Source organism: Oncorhynchus tshawytscha, linkage group LG09, assembly GCF_018296145.1.
Source record: "Oncorhynchus tshawytscha isolate Ot180627B linkage group LG09, Otsh_v2.0, whole genome shotgun sequence".
In the NCBI taxonomy this organism is placed as follows: domain Eukaryota; kingdom Metazoa; phylum Chordata; class Actinopteri; order Salmoniformes; family Salmonidae; genus Oncorhynchus; species Oncorhynchus tshawytscha.
In genome coordinates, this window is record NC_056437.1 from 33,061,921 (window position 1) to 33,080,321 (window position 18,401).

At 40.8% G+C, this 18,401-nt stretch overlaps 1 protein-coding gene across 1 annotated transcript in view; it reads left to right on the forward strand.

Annotated features, from left to right (window-relative positions):
- The first annotated feature begins 873 nt into the window (after window positions 1–873).
- The window catches only part of LOC112257837 (protein EURL homolog), a 33,952-nt gene continuing 16,424 nt past the window's right edge, over window positions 874–18,401 (forward strand). Inside the window, exons 1-2 of the mRNA XM_024431712.2 lie at window positions 874–1,035; window positions 6,998–7,125. Coding sequence (XP_024287480.1) covers window positions 6,999–7,125 — 127 coding nt within the window. The 5' untranslated portion in view covers window positions 874–1,035; window position 6,998. The remainder of the gene's footprint in view (window positions 1,036–6,997; window positions 7,126–18,401) is intronic.

The following is an 18,401-nucleotide window of genomic DNA, read 5'->3' on the forward strand; positions in this document are numbered from 1 at the left end:
TGTGCTGCTACTATGATGTGCTGCTGCCATGTTGTGTTGCTACCATGCTGTGTTGTCATGTGTTGCTGCCATGCTATGTTGTCTCAGGTCTCGCTTTATGTAGTGTTGTCTCTCTTGTCATTCATTATGTGTGATTTGTCCTATATTTTTATTTTATTTATTTTTAATCCCAGCCCCCGTCCCCGCAGGCCTTTTAGTAGGCCGTCATTGTAAATAAGAATTTGTTTTTAACTGACTTGCCTAGTTAAATGAAGGTTAAATAAATAAATAAAACATCTTTGTTAGAAATAATACTATATTTCCCTCAATGGAGTGATGCTGAATGTAAAAATTCTTATTTTACCACACTACAGTATAAATCTAGCATGGAATAGGTGTCATTGTTCGAAATGAGTTCTTCTGTATCCTTGTTGAGAATAATGGGAATCCACCATAGTTCTTTTCATGAAAGGAATCCCCACGTGTGACTTCATGTGAAACGAAAATGAAAGGGGTATTGGACAGTCCGGTCGTTGATAGATCAGTTTCTCTTCTCATATTTCGCTCGCTTCGTTATTAAAATCTGAATACCAAATTATAGTGTAAACATTTCCCCTATGTAATCATATTAGGTCATACATGTAGCTATTATTCTATTGTTCGAAAATGTTCCTCTAGTCTGTTGACGATTGTTAAACATACCAAGTCTAAAGGGGTTTAATCCAGCGGAATGCATTTGAAAAGGCTAATATAGAGCTCGAATAATGATGATCCTAGATCATACATCGACATAAAATTGTTTCTTTATTTCAAAAGTGTGTAATGTATTATATATGCAGAACGATTTGCATTTAATCTGTATTGATATTATAACACACCCGCTGATGTATAAGTAGTTCGTTCCGAAAATGTGGGGGGTTTCCGCTCCACTGAAAGTAATGCGCTGTTCTGAGAGCTACCATCAACACTTTACTGCCCTACAGGCGCTCAAGGACTGAGGTAAAGGGAAACGAAATACCCGCGAATTCCCCTGAAGATTTGACAAAGGATTACAAGGTAAATGGCCGTTAAACAGAATAAATAGCTAGCTACATTGTATTACATTGCCATGTTTAATCGCTACTATAATTTTGTTTGGCTCCTGCTGGACATTATTGAACTTGACGACCAGATAATGGGTCACGATTCAGTTAATTAACGTTATCTATGTTGGCTAGCACGGCTAGTCAGTACTGGCAGCAGTGTCATAACAAGGTTTTGCTAGCAGCAACCTAAGTCGTCTACAGTAGCTAGCTGGTTAGCCATTCACTCAGCTAACTACGTAACTAGTTCAATGTGTTGGTATCTAGCTAGCACTATAACGGACGCCGCCCGTACTATATAGGGCTAGCTAGCTAGATGGTTAGTTTGGGAGCTAGCTAACTCTTGATCAGGACTCCGTTCAATAACGGTACGTTACACATGTCATTGGAAGAAAGAGTCTTTATAGGGTTAGTGTTCCAACACAGTCATATCATCCACGCAGGGCCGGTTCTTGCCTTTCTGCTGCTCTAGGCGATAATATACTAGTAATAGTACAAGCATTTCGCTACACCCGCAATAACATCCGCTAAACACGTGTATGTGACCAATAAGATTTGATTTGATATAGGTAAAAATACCTGTTTTCCAGATGTTAGGTTAAATGTAGGTTCTGAATGAAAGGTAAAAAGGTATGTTTAAAATGCACCTTTTCCAGGACATTGAAGATGCATCTTTTCAAGATGTTGAAATCGGTTCATATTCGGTTCTGGATGAAAGTTGAAAATACTTATTTTAAGGGGCACTAGAGAGTGTGCTATGGAATAGACGTGTTTTGTTAGAGCTCTGCAAAATTGAAACATACATATTTATCTTAATCTCTCACGGCCTATGATTTCAAATCATTGTCTGACAATATGACTAAAGGAAATGCCACCAACAAGATAATTTGGACGAGACACAAGGAACGGATGTCAACATCGCTGACACACGATGTACGCACACTCAAAAGGTTCTACAGCTGCAACACCGAGAGCATCCTGACCGGTTGCATCACTGCCTGGTACGGCAATTGCTCGGCCTCCAACCGCAAGGCACTTCAGAGGGTAGTGCGTATGGCCCAGTACATCACTGGGGCAAAGCTGCCTGCCATCCAGGACCTCTACATCAGGTGGTGTCAGAGGAAGGCCCTAAAAATTGCCAAAGACCCCAGCCACCCCATTCATATACTGTTCTCTCTACCACCGCATGGTAAGCAGTACCGGAGTGCCAAGTCTGGGACAAAAAGGCTTCTCAACAGTTTTTACCCCCAAGCCATAAGACTCCTACCCGGACTATTTGTATTGTGTGCCTCCCCCCCAACCCCTCTTTTACGCTGCTGCTACTCTCTGTTTATCTTATATGCATAGTCACATTAACTGTACATTCATGTACATACTACCTCAATTGGCCCGACCAACCAGTGCTCCCGCACATTGGCTAACCGGGCTATCTGCATTGCTAACCAGGTTATCCGCCACCCACCACCCCCTCTTTTTACGTTACTGCTACTCTCTGTTCATCATATATGCATAGCCACTTTAACGATACCTACATGTACATACTACCTCAATAAGCCTGACTAACCGGTGTCTGTATATAGCCTTGCTACTCTTATTTTCAAATGTCTTTTTACTGTTGTTTTATTTCTTTACTTACCTACACATACCTTTTTTTTCTCGCACTATTGGTTAGAGCATTTCACTGTAAGGTCTACACCTGTTGTATTCGGCGCACGTGACAAATAAACCTTGATTTGAGTTAGCTGAAGATACTTGCTCTCCACAGGACCCACCCCGATTGACCTACTAGCTGCTATAAACTCACAAAGCGGGAAGGTGGACACAAGGTTGGCTCATATCTCAAAGAGTCTTGGGACTTTGACTGAAACTGTGAAGGCAATCAAATAAAACCATTTTTATTTAACTAGGCAAGTCTGTTAAGAACAAATTCTTAGTTGGGAATCCCTGTCACGGGTGGTTGATACAGCCTGGAATCAAACCAGAGTCTGTAGTGACGCCTCCAGCACTGAGATAGTGCCTTAGACTGCTGTGCCACTTGGGAGCCCGAAGTGCAGGGTGCACGAGGTCGGGCAAATGACACGTTTGACACCCCAAAAGAGGCTGAACTGTTCTTTTCATTCAAGCTCCCTGGCTGAGTATACAGAACTGCTGTGCCAAATATAGGCCAGGGATGGTTGAATTTCCTGCAGATATCAGTCTTATCCATTAGAAGATCAGAAATTGGAACTTATAATGATGGGTGAGATTGTATTGTTTTATATAGCATTGTTTAGCCACCCACCCACTAACGTGACAGTTAAGTATTATTTAGTCTTTGTTTACATGCAGAAAATCTATAGATTTAGATTAGGTTTTATGTCTCGTCACCCTAAGCTATGTTAGTTCATCAAGGAGTGCTTCATTTGGGGAAGTCACTCAGTAATGGGATGGGGTCTGTGTTTTATGTTCACTTTTAGTACAGGTGGCATGACAAGATCCCACATGTTTTGGGTTTAATATAACGACAAGAATTTGCTCTAAAATAAGTAATGCCACATAGTAACCGGGCACAGCCATGCCTCCTTGCCTGTCCAACATTTCCTCATCTCCCAGCCCTTCTAATGCGATTAGCCCCAATGCTCCTCGCTCTTTTCCCCTTGCTCCGCTACAGTTTCTCCCTGCAGGCAGTCACCGAGTCCGAGGTGCTAAAGGAGCTCCTTAAACTTGACCCCAAATTAACATCTGGGTCAGATGGTTTAGATCCTTTAAGGTTACAGCCCCTATCATTGCTGAGCCTATCTCTGACCTTTTTAACCTGTCTTTACTCTCTGGGGAGGTCCCCATTGCTTGGAAGGCAGCCACAGTGCATCCTTTATTTAAAGGGGGAGATCAAGCTGATTCTAACTGTTATAGGCCAATTTCTATTTTTTCCCTGTTAATCAAAAGTGTTGGAAAAACCAGCCAGTTGACTACTGAGAAGTTTTCTTGATGTTTCTAGTTTCCGGTCAGGTTATGGATGTGTCACTGCAATCTTAATGGTCCTAAATAATGTCACAATTTCCCTTGATTCTAAGCAATGTTGTGCTGCTATTTTTATTGACTTGACCAAAGCTTTTGATACGGTAGACCATTCCATTCTTGTGGATCGGCTAACATGCTGACTAGACCGCGCACATACATCTGCATTTTGATTTTGGCCCCCCACACCAGACACGATCAGAAAACGCAGGTTGAAATATCAAAACAAACTCTGAACCAATTATATTGATTTGGGGACCAGTCGATAAGCAACCATTTCTGGCAATTTAGCTAGCTAGCTTGCTGTTGCTAGCTAATTTGTCCTAGGATATTAACATTGGGTTGTTATTTTACCTGAAATGCACAAGGTCCTCTACTCTGACAATTAATCCACAGATAAAAGGGTTAAAGTTTGTTTTCTAGTAATCTCTCCTCCTTCAGGCTTCTTCTTTGGACTTTATATGGTGGTTGGCAACCAAGTAGATTAATTTTCTGATCCTTTGATTGGGTGGACAACATGTCAGTTCATGCTGCAAGAGCTCTGATAACTTCAGGAGGACATCCTCCCACCTATCATAATTACTTTGAAAGTCAATGGAAGGGGGTGAGAACCATGACCCTCCTAGGTTTTGTATTGAAGTCAAAGTACCCAGAGGAAGACAGAAGCTACCTGTCCTCTGGCTACACCATGGTGATACCCTACAGATTGCTGCTGAGGCTACAGTAGACCTTCATTGCAAAACAGTGTTTTAATGAATTATTTGGTGACGTAAATGTATATATATATATATTTTTTCTAAACTGGATAACTTTAATGGTTCACAATTTTATATTTTTCTGAAATTCAGTGAGAAGGATGGTCCTCTTCTAGCCTACCCGCACAGCCTACTCTCACTGTATCTGCAAGCTGTTGCATAGAGCTGGGGACAATAAAAGGCCACTAAAATGTGCAGTTTTGTCACACTACACAATGCCACAATGTCTCAAGTTGAAGTAGTGTGCGATTGGCATGCTGACTGCAGCAGGGTCCACTGGAGCTGTTGCCAGATAATTTTATGTTAATTTCTCTACCATAAGCCGTCTCCGTTGTTTTTGAGAGTTTGGCAGTACGTCCAACAGGCCTAACAACTGCAGATCACATGTAACCATGCCAACCCAGGACATCCACATTCTGCGTCTTCACCTGTGGCTTCCTCACCAGCCACCCGAACAGCTGATAAAACTGTTTGTTTGCACAAATGGCAAATTTCTGCACAAACTGTCAGAAACCATCTCAGGGAAGCTCATCAGCGTGCTCATCGTCCTTACCAGGGTCTTGACATGACTGCAGTTAGGCGTCGTAACCGACTTCAGTTGTCAAATGCTCACCTACGCTGGAGAAGTGTTCTCTTGAGGCCCATTGTCGTGCCATTCGTCCACCGCTATCACCTCATGTTTCAGTATAATGCACAGCCACATGTCGCAAAGATCTGTACACAATTCGTTCAAGCTGAAAATGTCCTAGTTCTTCCATGGCCTACATACTCACCAGACATGTCACCCATTGAGCATGTTTGGGATGCTCTGAATCGACGTGTACGTCAGCGGGTTCCAGTTCCCGCCAATATCCAGTAAACTTTGCATAGCCATTGAGCAGTGGGACAACATTCCACAGGCCACAATCAACAGCCTGATCAACTCTGCACGATGTGTCGCACTACATGAGGCAAATAAATGGTGGTCGCACCAGATACTGATTGGTTTTCTGATCCACGCCCCTATCTTTTCTTTAAGGTATCTGTGACCAACAGACGCATATCTGTATTCAAAGACTTGAAATCCATAGATTCATGGATTTATTTAAATGAACTGATTTCCTTATGAACTTTAACTCAGTCAAATCTTTGAAATTGTTGCATGTTGTGTTTTTATTTTTGTTCAGTGTAGAATATTCAGATGAAAATTTGTCGCCAATTGGATGGGAACCTAGCTACTGATACTTGTTTTTTCATGACTCTCTCTTCCCCCTCTGCAGGAGACATATGGTGAGCAATATGTTTGGAACATTGAATTACAATAAAATCTGTCGAATCGCAATTGCTTATAGATTCGTAAGGATTCTAATACATATCGTATTGACATTTAAAGTATTGTGATAATATCGTTTCGTAAGGTCCCTGGCAATTCTCAGTCCTATTACATACACATTTTCACTTTTTACCAGGAGTCGTTTTCAAATGTCAAATGATGCTGATAATATTTAGGAACTGTGAAAGAAGATTGGAAACCTAAAATATGTGCCCCTGCTTATTCATTTTAATCTCATTGTGCAGTTTTGTTCTGTAATCCTTAGATAAACGCAGGGAAGACAAGTGTCCTGGAACAGAAATACTAACATTATATTCACATTGTAATGAATAATCCCCTTGGTTATCACATTCTGGAATGGTCACCTTATGTAAGCCGGGGTAAGCTAATTTACCATTTCCATGGGTCACCAGACACACTATTTTCTTTCTCTGTGAGAGATCACTGTTGGGTCCTCGTTTACATGCCAGTACTCCTACGACTTTTTCATACGCGTTCTAAAAGTTGTTCCATCCTGTTGTCACCTGAAAATCAGCAAAAATCTCTCCTCTCAAAAAATGTGATTCCTATCTTCTTCAATGTCTTGATATTTCATGAGGCATAATGCTTACAGGGCACTGCCTTAAGCAAACCATAACTCTCGCTACTATCAGCATAGTAATGACATTCTCGTGATGAGCCACTAACTTGAGTGTTATTTTTCCATCTAACTAATACAAGCTAAGACGTTAGTTTGAAAGAGATTCTGTTCAAGAATGAAGGAGGACTCTTGACTTCTAAATGTCAAAACAAATGTTGATGTTGTGCAAGCCCTTCATGCCTCATGTCCTGCCATGTGCTCTTGTCTCTGTTTGTTTTTCAATTTGAGACAGTATGGACAAAGCGGAGCAGTTTGTCAACATCGACCTAAACGACGACAACATCTGCGGTGTCTGCAAGCTGGAGACCGACACGGGGACCATGTCCTTCTGCCATGTCTGCTTTGAGCTCAGCATCGAAGGTGAGAGAGGCGCCAGTCCCCAGGGCTTGTTGAGCAAGTTGGAATGAAGAGCAAACAAAGTGGTCAATATACAGTGGGGTCTGAAATTGACACCCTTGATAATGATGAGCAATATTGACTGTATAAAATAAGTCATTAAAATACTGAGCTAAATTGTATGTGCAAATGGAGTAATTATTTTATACTATTACAATAGTTTTAGTTTAACAAGTAATTTATTTATTTTTCTCAAAGGTACTGGTCAAAATTGACACCCCTAAATATTCTTATAAATAAAGTAGTCAAAAGTTAAGTATTTGGACCCATATTCCTAGCACGCAATGCCTACATGAATCATGAATAAGGATGAGAAATAGTTTTGACTTGAAACTTGAAATAGTTTTGTATTTTTTTTTTACTGGCTACTTCTGCATTCTTGCAGGGCAGTACTTCAACCAATAGAAACTGTGTAGGCCTACGCGTGGTCTCAAGTTTCCAGGAGGATAACCACATTCTCATCTTCAGTTTTTATATATGCAAACTTTTGCGTCAACTGTCGCACGCATGTTATGAGGCATATTTTGTACGTACGTAGCATTTATAAATGAGGCCCCGGGCGTTTACATTTGAAAACAGAGGTCTTTGGCCACGTACACCAGTGCATGCATTTCCTGCATAAGCAGGAGAGACCCCATACCTTCTGTAAAATATGGTTGTGGATCTTTAATGTTATGTGGCTATTTTGCTTCCACTGGTTGTTAAAGTCAACAGCATCATAAACTTTACCAAGTACCGAGACATTTTTGCCAAAAACCTGGTTGGCTCTACCAGGAGGCTGAAACTTGGTAACAAGTGGATCTTCCGGCAAGACGATAACCCCAAGCACACATCAAAATCCAGGTTTTTAAAATTTGATTGACCACAAAATCAACATTTTGCAATGGCCGTCTGTCTCCCGACTCAAATCCCGTTTAAAAACCTGTGGAATGAATTGAAAGGGCAGTCCATAAGCGCACACTAAGGATATCAAGAATCTGAAAAGATTTTGTATGGAGGAATGGTCTAATATCCTTCCCAAAAGGCTCAGTGCTGTTATCCTCGCAGGGTGAGGTATTGTTTATAATCATTTTGACCCTCTATGTTTTTGAGAGAGAAAAAGTATTGTTAAACAAAATCTTACTCTGAGCAATAATTTCCCAATTTTGTTGCGCATTCAATATACACTATATATAATCAAGTCTGTGGACACCCCTTCAAATTGGTGGAGTTGGCTATTTCAGCTACACCCGTTGCTGACTGGTGTATAAAATCGAGTGCACTGTCATGCAATCTCCATAGACAAACATTGGCATTAGAATCGCCTTTCTGAAGAGCTCCGTGACTTTCAACATGGCACCATCATAGGATTTGGAGGATGCCAGGGGAAGACTACCTGCCCCAATGCGTAGTGCCAACTGTAAAGTTTGGTGGATGAGGAATAACGTTCTGGGGCTGTTTTTCATAATTCTAGTGAGGGGGAATCTTAACGGAACAGCAAACTTTGTGGTAACAGTTTGGGGAAGGCCCTTTCCTGTTTCAGCATGACAATTTGCCCTGTCCACAAAGCGAGGTCCATACAGAAATGGTTTATTGAGATGACCTCAACCCCATTGAACACCTTTGGGATGAATTTGAACACCGACTGCGAGCCAGGCCTAATTGCCCAACATCAGTGCTCGACCTCACTAATGCTCTTGTTGTTGAATGGAAGCAAGTGCCCGCAGCAATGTCCCAATTAGAGGTCAGCAGATTATGATTTTTCAATGCCGATACTGATTATTGGAGGACCAAAAAAAGCCGATACCAATTAATCGGCTGTTTAAAAATAAATGTATTTTAAAAAATATATATATTTTAAATATATTTGTAATAATGACAATTACAACAATACTGAATGGACAATGAACACTTATTTTAACTTAATATAATACAGAAATAAAATAAATTTAGTCTCAAATAATGAACATGCTCAATTTGGTCTAAATAATGCAAGAACACAGTGTTGGAGAAGAAAGTAAAAGTGCAATATGTGCCATGTAAAAAAAGCTCATGTTTAAGTTTCTTGCTCAGACCATGAGAACATATGAAAGCTGGTGGTTCAATATTCCCAGTTCTTCAATATTCCCAGTTAAGAAGTTTTAGGTTGTAGTTATTATTGGAATTATGACACGACTATTTCTCTCTATACCATTTGTATTTCATAGACCTTTGACTATTGGATGTTCTAATAGGCACTTTAGTATTGCCAGCCTAATCTCAGGAGTTGATAGGCTTGAAATCATAAACAGCGCTGTGATGTAAGAATTGCTAAGAGCTGCTGGTGTTGATGAATAGCTATATTAGAAACAAGACCAAGTTGCAACTCTGGACAAGGCGGATAATGTATAGTAAAGGCCGTTTATTCAAACGTAATGATATCTGGCAAAACGTGCTGCACGGCCCCTTCGTCTAGTTCTTATGGAACTATCGGAAAAAGAGAGAGAGAAACATGATGGGCAGTCCATTTTATACATTGAAATGACATATGTAGATTCTGGTAGTCCTGGCTTCTGGTAGGTTGCTTGTAGGTGATTGACAGTCCCCTCCAGCCTGGTGTCCGTATCCCATTGGCTCTTGACAGAGTTCTTTGTCTTTGGAGCCCATCCCGAAGTGGGTCGAGTGTGTGTGTGTTTAGGAATTTCAGTGTTTACGTTATCTTGGTCAGCCCCCCGTACGGGGTTGTATCAGTGCGGTTAGTATCTACAGAAGGACAGGGGGAGGAAGGTTTATGACACAGTGTGCAGGCTATAATATCATGCTTAGGCCACAGGCAGACAACAGTCAGTGAATGCGTTATTACATGTGTTTAATATGTTTATTACACTGGCAAATACAGTAAAGTTTGAATGAATGCTTACGAGCCTGCTGCCGCCTACCACCGCTCAGTCAGACTACTCTATCAAATCATAGAATGAATTATAATACACACAGAAATACGAGTCGTTAGTTTCTGGATTTGACCACATTAATAACCATCATTTAGAAAACAAAACGTTTATTCTTTCAGTGAAATACGGAACCGTTCCTTAAGTCTAAATATTGCTGTTACATTGCACAACCTTCAATGTTATGACATAATTATGTAAAATTCTGGCAAATTAGTTCGCAACGAGCCAGGCTGCCCAAACTTTTGCAAATTTCCTGACTCTGCGTGCAATGAACACAAGAGAAGGGACACAATTTCCCTAGTTAATGTTGCCTGCTAACATGAATTTCTTTTAACTAAATATGCAGGTATAAAAATATACTTCTGTGTATTGATTTTAAGAAGGGCATGGATGTTTATGGATAGGTACATTCGTACAAAGATTGTGCTTTTTTCGCAAATGCACTTTTGTTAAATCATCTGCCGTTTGGTGAAATTAGCTGTGATTCGATGATAAATTAACAGGCACCGCATTGATTATATGCAACGCAGGACAAGCTAGTTAACCTAGTAATATCATCAACCATGTGTAGTTAACTAGTGGTTATGTGAAGATTGATTTTTTTTTTTTTATAAGATCAGTTTAATACTAGCTAGCAACGTACCTTGGCTTCTTGCTGCACTTGCGTAACAGGTGATCAGCCTGCCACGCAGTTTGTAGAGGCGTCCAAAAATGCTGATTACCGATTGTTGTGAGAACTTGAAATCGGCCCTAATTAATCGGCCATGCCGATATAGCAGAAAAGGGGAGACCAACTCGATATTAATGCCTATGATTTTGTAATGAGTTGTTCGATGAGCTGGTGTCCATGTACTCTTGGTCATATAGTGTAGCTCAGTATGTGTATTTTATGTAGTATTTTTTTTGTTGCTCATCTTGATTAAGTGAGACAATAATTTTGGACCTGACTGTATGTGCTTTGCATGCATTGAGCCTTTATCGAATCCCGGAACTGTGGGAATATATCCTGACTGAGAAAAGGGAATATATCCTGTTTGTTCCAGGTGGAGTTTTTATTGATTATTGTACTGCAGTAGAGTCCCAGAAAGAGCCTGATTGTAGAGATGAGCATCATGTGCAGATGCCCCAGTCTGTCACAATGTGTTACCATTGTTGCTCCACTGTGTGTCTGTATCTAGATAAGCCTGTATAGGCTATTGTTGCAGAGATTTTGATGCAGCCTCTGGCCATTTAGCAGTAGTTAAGAGGCAGCCAGGGATGGCACATGGGTGTGGGGTGGGGGTGAGGGCAGCAGTAATAATAGTGATATATGGGAGGGATCTGTGACTAGGCCCTGCTTTCTGTTGAATTTCTCCCTGGCCACGCTAGGCTAGATGCCCACTGATCTTCTAGGTTAAATTCCCATCTAGGCTAATGCCCACGGCTCATCTGATTCTGCTTGACTTCATTAAGGTAGAGCGGGAGGGAACTGCTCTCTGTCCAAGTTCCTCAGAGTAGAGGAGGCCATGCGTAAGTACATGGTGTTTCTCAATATGCATACTAGCATGTTCCACACTCATGCTCAGAGAACACCCTCTGAGGAAGTTCTGTTTAGTATGTTCTTGTTAGGATGAGAGTGTGGAGAACACATAAAACATTACATTTGAGAAGCAGTTAACTTTTGGGTCCTCCTGCCGTTCATATTTTTTTACCAGCCCAAATATTTTTTTCCCCTGTTTAGAATTACACCAACAAAACACAAAAAACAGATGAGCACGCTTTGTAATGTTTATAAAATAATTATATTACTAGTAAGAAGTAATGTGGTATATTTTAAAATGTTTTAACTTTTAACCAAAATAACACCGATGAGTCAAACATTTTCACTTGCCCCTTTTTAAGGGTGGGAGGTTCTGGTAGCGTGACTAGTCATGTTTGTGCCTGTGAGATTGAGTCTGACTTGTAGAAGTGTGGTCTTCTCTTCCATAGCAGTTGAAACTCAAACATAGAAAAACAACCTAGCTTGTGAACAAATTAATGTAAATAGCTAAGAAACACAAGGACAGTAGACTTCCGTTTCAAGTAAATTAGACTAACTTTTATGCCTGTGCGCAGCGCTTATGAATATGAATCTTTCACTCAGCTCTTCATGTGCGCACAGTCCCCAAGCAGTGTTTCAGCGCGAGGTGGAATAGGCTATATAGGATTAGTAGTTCTTTGACTTTGTGCGATTTAATTGACCAGCTATGAAACAAAACGACAGAAATACTTGAAACCAGCTACTTTAGCATTTACTATAAATGTGATCATACTTTACTATTTTTATTCACATATGCGAGTGAAATGCTCACACTGTGGAGCCCTGACCACCTGCCAATGTGGTTAGTGAAATAGACATCTTACCTGCCAATGCCTAAATCTACCCGCAGGTGTCGGGTGTTAATTTTAGGCCCTGGTTGGTAGTGATGTTCAAATCAAATCAAATTTTTATTTGTCACATACACATGGTTAGCAGATGTTAATGCAAGTGTAGCGAAATGCTTGTGCTTCTAGTTCCGACAATGCAGTAATAACCAACAAGTAATCTAACTAACAATTCCAAAACTACTGTCTTAAGGATATATGAATGAGGATATAAGGATATATGAATGAGTGATGGTACAGAGCAGCATAGGCAAGATACAGTAGCTGATATCGAGTACAGTATATACATATGAGATGAGTATGTAAACAAAGTGGCATAGTTAAAGTGGCTAGTGATACATGTATTACATAAGGATGCAGTCGATGATATAGAGTACAGTATATACGTATGCATATGAGATGAATAATGTAGGGTATGTAAACATTATATAAGGTAGCATTGTTTAAAGTGGCTAGTGATATATTTACATCATTTCCCATCAATTCCCATTATTAAAGTGGCTGGAGTTGAGTCAGTGTCAGTGTCAGTGTGTTGGCAGCAGCCACTCAATGTTAGTGGTGGCTGTTTAACAGTCTGATGGCCTTGAGATAGAAGCTGTTTTTCAGTCTCTCGGTCCCAGCTTTGATGCACGGTTAGCTGCCAAAAATGCATAAAAAAATGCAAAAATGGTCATCCTTGTTGGTCTATTGGGAAATCAATTGGCACGTGTGTATTTTTGTTGTCGTTGTGCATCTTATTTATCACGTGCACAACATACAGAGTCAAGTTTGAGGAGTGGAATAGCCTACCACCTGTCAGGCAGCTCGAGAACTCCTCAAAAAGCCTGTAGGCTACTGGAGTGAAACCTGCTGAATGAATGATAAAAAAAAAAAAAAATCGCATCAAATTGGCAACCCATCCCTTATGGGATTAATTGACAAATAAACAAACATTGCAATAATTCACTATGGTTTTAAAATCCAGTCATTGCGCAACAATGCAATCGCGTGTTAACTTTGGCTATTTTATTTCTCAATCTCAATTCGTCATTAAAGCACGCATACCATTCATCTTTCGGGTACATAGGCTATATACAGTTAATTCGGAAAGTATTCAGACACCTTGACATTTGACAAAATTGTTTTTCCTCGATCTACATACAATACCCCATAATGAGGAAGCAAAAACAGTTTTTTAGAAATTGTTGCACATTTATGAAAAATAACTAATTCACATAACTATTCAGACCCTTTGCTATGAGACTTGAAATTGAGCTCTGGTGCATCCCGTTTCCATTGATCATCCTTGATGTTTCTACAACTTGTTTGGAGTCTACCTGTTGTAAATTCAATTGATTGGACATGATTGTGAAAGGCACACACCTGTCTATATAAGGTCCCACAGTTGACAGTGTATGTCAGAGCAAAAACCAAGCCATGAGGTTGAAGGAATTGTTTGTGGAGTTCCGAGACAGGATTGTGTCGAGGCACAGATCTGAGGAAGGGTACCAAAACATTTCTGCAGCATTGAAGGTCTCCAAGAACACAGTGGCCTCCATCGTTCTTAAATGGAAGAAGTTTGGAACCACCAAGACTCTTACTAGAGCTGGTCAAACTGAGCAATCGGGGGAGAAGGGCCTTGGCCAGGGAGGTGGCCAAGAACCCGATTTGTTACTGACAGAGCTGCAGAGTTGCTTTGTGAAGATGGGAGAACCTTCCAGGATGACAATCATCTCTGCAGCAGTCCACCAGTCAGGCCTTTATAGTAGGGTGGCTAGATGGAAGCCACTCCTCAGTAAAAGGCACATGACAGCCCGCTTGGGGTTTGCCAAATGTAACCTAAAGGGCTCTCAAACCATGAGAAACAAGATTCTCTGGACTGATGAAACCAAGATTGAACTTCTTGGCCTGAATGGCATCTGGAGGAAACGTGGCACCATCCCTACGGTGAAGTATAATTGTGGCAGATTCATGCTGTGGGGATGTTTTTCAGCGACAGGTACTGGTAGACTAGTCAGGATCAAGGGAAAGATGACTGGAGCGAAGCACAGAGATCCTTGATGAAAACCTGTTCCAGAGCGCTTAGGACCTCAGACTGGGTTGAAGGTTCCGCTTCCAACAGGACAACGATCCGAAGCACACTACCAAGACAACGCAGGAGTGGCTTCGGGACAAGTCTCAATGTCCTTGAGTGGCCCAGACAGAGCCCGGACTTGAACCCGATCGAACATCTCTGGAGAGACTTGAAAATAGCTGTGCAGCGAAGCTCCCCATCCAACCTGCCCGAGGTTGAGAGGATCTGTACAAAATGTCAAAGTCGAGGGGTCTGAATACTTTCCAAATGCACTGTATAGCCTGCCTACCGTTGACTATCAACACGTCACCCACCACTTTGCAATGTGCGCTTGATGCAGTATAATGATGCAGTATAATTGTTTGAAACCTGGATGTTTTACTTAACTTCAAATAATGAGGCATGTCTTACCTTGCTTCAAAATTAGCCTTGTGGAAATCAATCCATAGAAAACAATTATTTTATAAAGAATTCCTCATGCCATTAACAAGCATTTCTCTCTTGTTCTATTGCTTTTCATATCAACATTCTTTCGTTGTCCAGAAGCCAAAGACACAATCCTAGTCATATTAGCAACCCATCATAGTTGTTGCGATTATATTCCCCCTCTTTCGAAGTTTCTAACTGAGATTTTCATCTGTCACACATGGAACTGCTCGCATTAGGTGCTCTGTTTACAACACATTGAAAATTACATTTTATTAGCTGCTTCATTACAGGAGTTGCATCTTCAATAATAGGCTATATAGCCTTTTGACTAAGACGATCGGCTTGCTATTGTTGCATGTTTCCATTAAGCTCTTAATGACACATTTCTGGTCTGTGTGTGTGTGCATAACATCAGAGCGTAAGAGGCGAAGCGAGAGGTTTCACTCAACAAAATCTGTACAAAATAAGCCCAATGTGTTTCTATGGGCTTATTTTGGGACTAAGCTTGTTGCCTGCCTTCCCGCATTGTTAGGTCGGAAACATATAATGACGAGACGCTTCCACAGATCTCTGATAGTATTTTCTGTTGGTCACGTCAACCGTTTGTTGACCGGTTAATAAGGGTCAGTTAGTCGGCAGCAAAATGGACAAATTTGCATCCCTGCTAGTTAACTTCTTTTGGATGGTAGCGTCCCACTTGGCCAACATCCGGTGAAATTGCGGAGCGCGGAATTCAAACTACAGTATTATAAATATTTAACTTTCATAAAATCATAAGTGTAATACATCAAAATAAAGCTTAACTTCTTGTTAATCCGTGGTGTCAGATTTCAAAAAGACTTTACGTCGAAAGCACACCATGTGATCATCTGAGGACAGCGCCCCGCATAAAAAACATGAAACATATTTCAACCAGACAGGTGCGACACGAGTCAGAAATAGCGATATAAAAAATGCCTTACCTCTGATCTTCTTCTGTTGGCACTCCAAAAAGTCCCAGTTACATCACAAATTGTCCTTTTGTTCGATAATGTCCTTTATATCCATAAAACTTAGCTGGCGCGCTCCAGTCAATAATCCACCCAGTTTCCCTCCATCAAAATGCATACAAAATGAATCCCAAACGTTACTAAAACTTTTCCAAATAAGTCAAACAACATTTATAATCAAACCTGATGTACCCTAATACGTTAATAAAATATAACATTTAAGACGGAGAATCGTTATTGTCTTTACCGGAGAAAAATATCAAAGAACGCGCTCTCATCCACACGCTTGGAAACACTACAGCTATTTTTTGGGATGGTTTGTCCGTGCGGTTTCACCTGCCATATCAGTTCTGTTATACTCACAGACATAATATTTACAGTTTTGTAAACTTTATAGTGTTTTCTATCAAAATCTACCAATTATATGCATGTCTTAGCTTCTGGACCTGAGTAACAGGCTATTTACTTTGGGCACACTTTTCACCCGGACGTCAAAATACTGCCCCCTACTCAAGAGAGGTTAAACAGTCAAAAATGACCTAAAACTAATGTTATGCAAGGTAGATGTCAATTCTACTTAGGTAACTAGCTACAAATTCTTTGTGGCTAGCCAGTTAGCCCTATTGACTTACATTGGACTTACCATTCACTAAACCTTCTTCCAGCCAGGACAATGGCAATAAAGACAAAACAAGATTATACATAAAGCAAACGTTTTACTTCATAATTATCAGCTAGATATATATGTGGATCGAGCTGACAAGATAGTTTAACAGGTGAATATGACCAACTAATGTTATGCAAGGTTAGATGTCAATTCTTTGTGGGTAGCTAGCTAAGTAACAGGAACTTTAGAAGCTAGCCAGTTTGCCCTACTATGTGCTTATGATTTACGTACACTACAGTCGGTATTGTAGGCAGGTAAACATGCCACCATTAAAACACAGTATGTATTTATTAACGTATCAAGATAAAATATTGTAGTCAGGCAACATGTGAGATGTGAATGCGCAACATTTAATTTCGAAATCAGTCTATTTTCTCACGCTTCAGCTCAAATAATCAGCAGCATTAATTTCAAGAAAATTTGCATTGCTTTTACGTGATTGCGTCATATTCCTGTGACTACTTTCCATTGAAGCTTGCATCTATGCATGCTTCAAAATATGTACAAATGGAGTACACATCCGAGAAGTGCCCTCTGTGCTCCGTTTCTCATACTTTGATTTGGACTCATAATCCAACCCTCCCATGCTCCAGTTTGCGTGCTTGCAGCACGGTAGTATGCATTTTGAGTAACACCCATAGTGTCTCGCTCGGACTGTACCTCATGAGTGAATTAGCGCTGTTGAATATTCATCAACGCGACACCACATTCTCATCTACTAGGATACATTTGATAGTTCAAGACAGATATCTAGGCCTACATGCTTGCACTGTTGTTGGAGGGTAGGTCTATAGGGCTGTTTGTGTGTGTCTAACCACTTTCAACTCCACACCCACAGCTTCCCCCTAACGTAGCACGAAGGATAGATGTTCAGGCTTGTCTGTTTTTAGCTGCTGACACGCACACTCCTTACATGTAGCTAGAGTCAGACAACACACTGCACCGACATACAGCACTAACAAGCTCTAGTCCACACACACACACTGTAGCTAGCAAGAATATCAACTAAAAAAGAGGCTGACGTTGACCGAGACACTTTCTTTTGTGGTCATTGAGTTATTGACTGTGGAAACCACGCAGACAACAGGGGAGGTCCAGTAGGAGCAGTAGCAGTCTGCTGTTTTGAATAGGTTGGAATAGGGAACTGTGTAGCCTGTCTGGCCCCTTCAGTGTGAAGAAAGGATATGAAGATCAAGCTCTGTTCTGTCATGTCTGAGTGTGCTTGCTTATGTTTGGTCTTAGAGGTCTACATGACATTTAATGCTCGTGACGTTCAGGCCCTACCCTACCCAGTCTGATTGCTTCCTCCAAATTTACGGCCCTGCCCTGCTGAATCAGAAATAACTTCCCCCATATCCATTAGCTGCTTGTCACTGTCTGTCCCCTGCTCCCTGAGCTGCCGCTCTGCGTGTGTGAGTGTCCATAGCAACGGCTCCGCTTTGGGCTTCTCAATGGCAAGACGTGAGAGAGCTGTTAGCTAGCTACTTTTCGTCACTCTAAACTCACAGAACATTTATTTTCTGTGTAAGACTCCCCTGTCAGCTCAGACAGTGTTCTGGTCACCATGTTATGATCTTAGTCAGATGTGACTGTTCAGATACATTGCACAGCAGGGCAAAAAAAAAGTTAATAATGAAACCTGTTCAATTTGGTTTAAATAATGCAAAAAAAAAGTGTTGGAGAAGAAAGTAAAAGTGCAATATGTTCCATGTAAAATATGTGCCATGTAAGAAAGCTAACGTTTTCCTTGCTCAGAACATGAGAACATATGAAAGCTGGTGGGTCCTTTT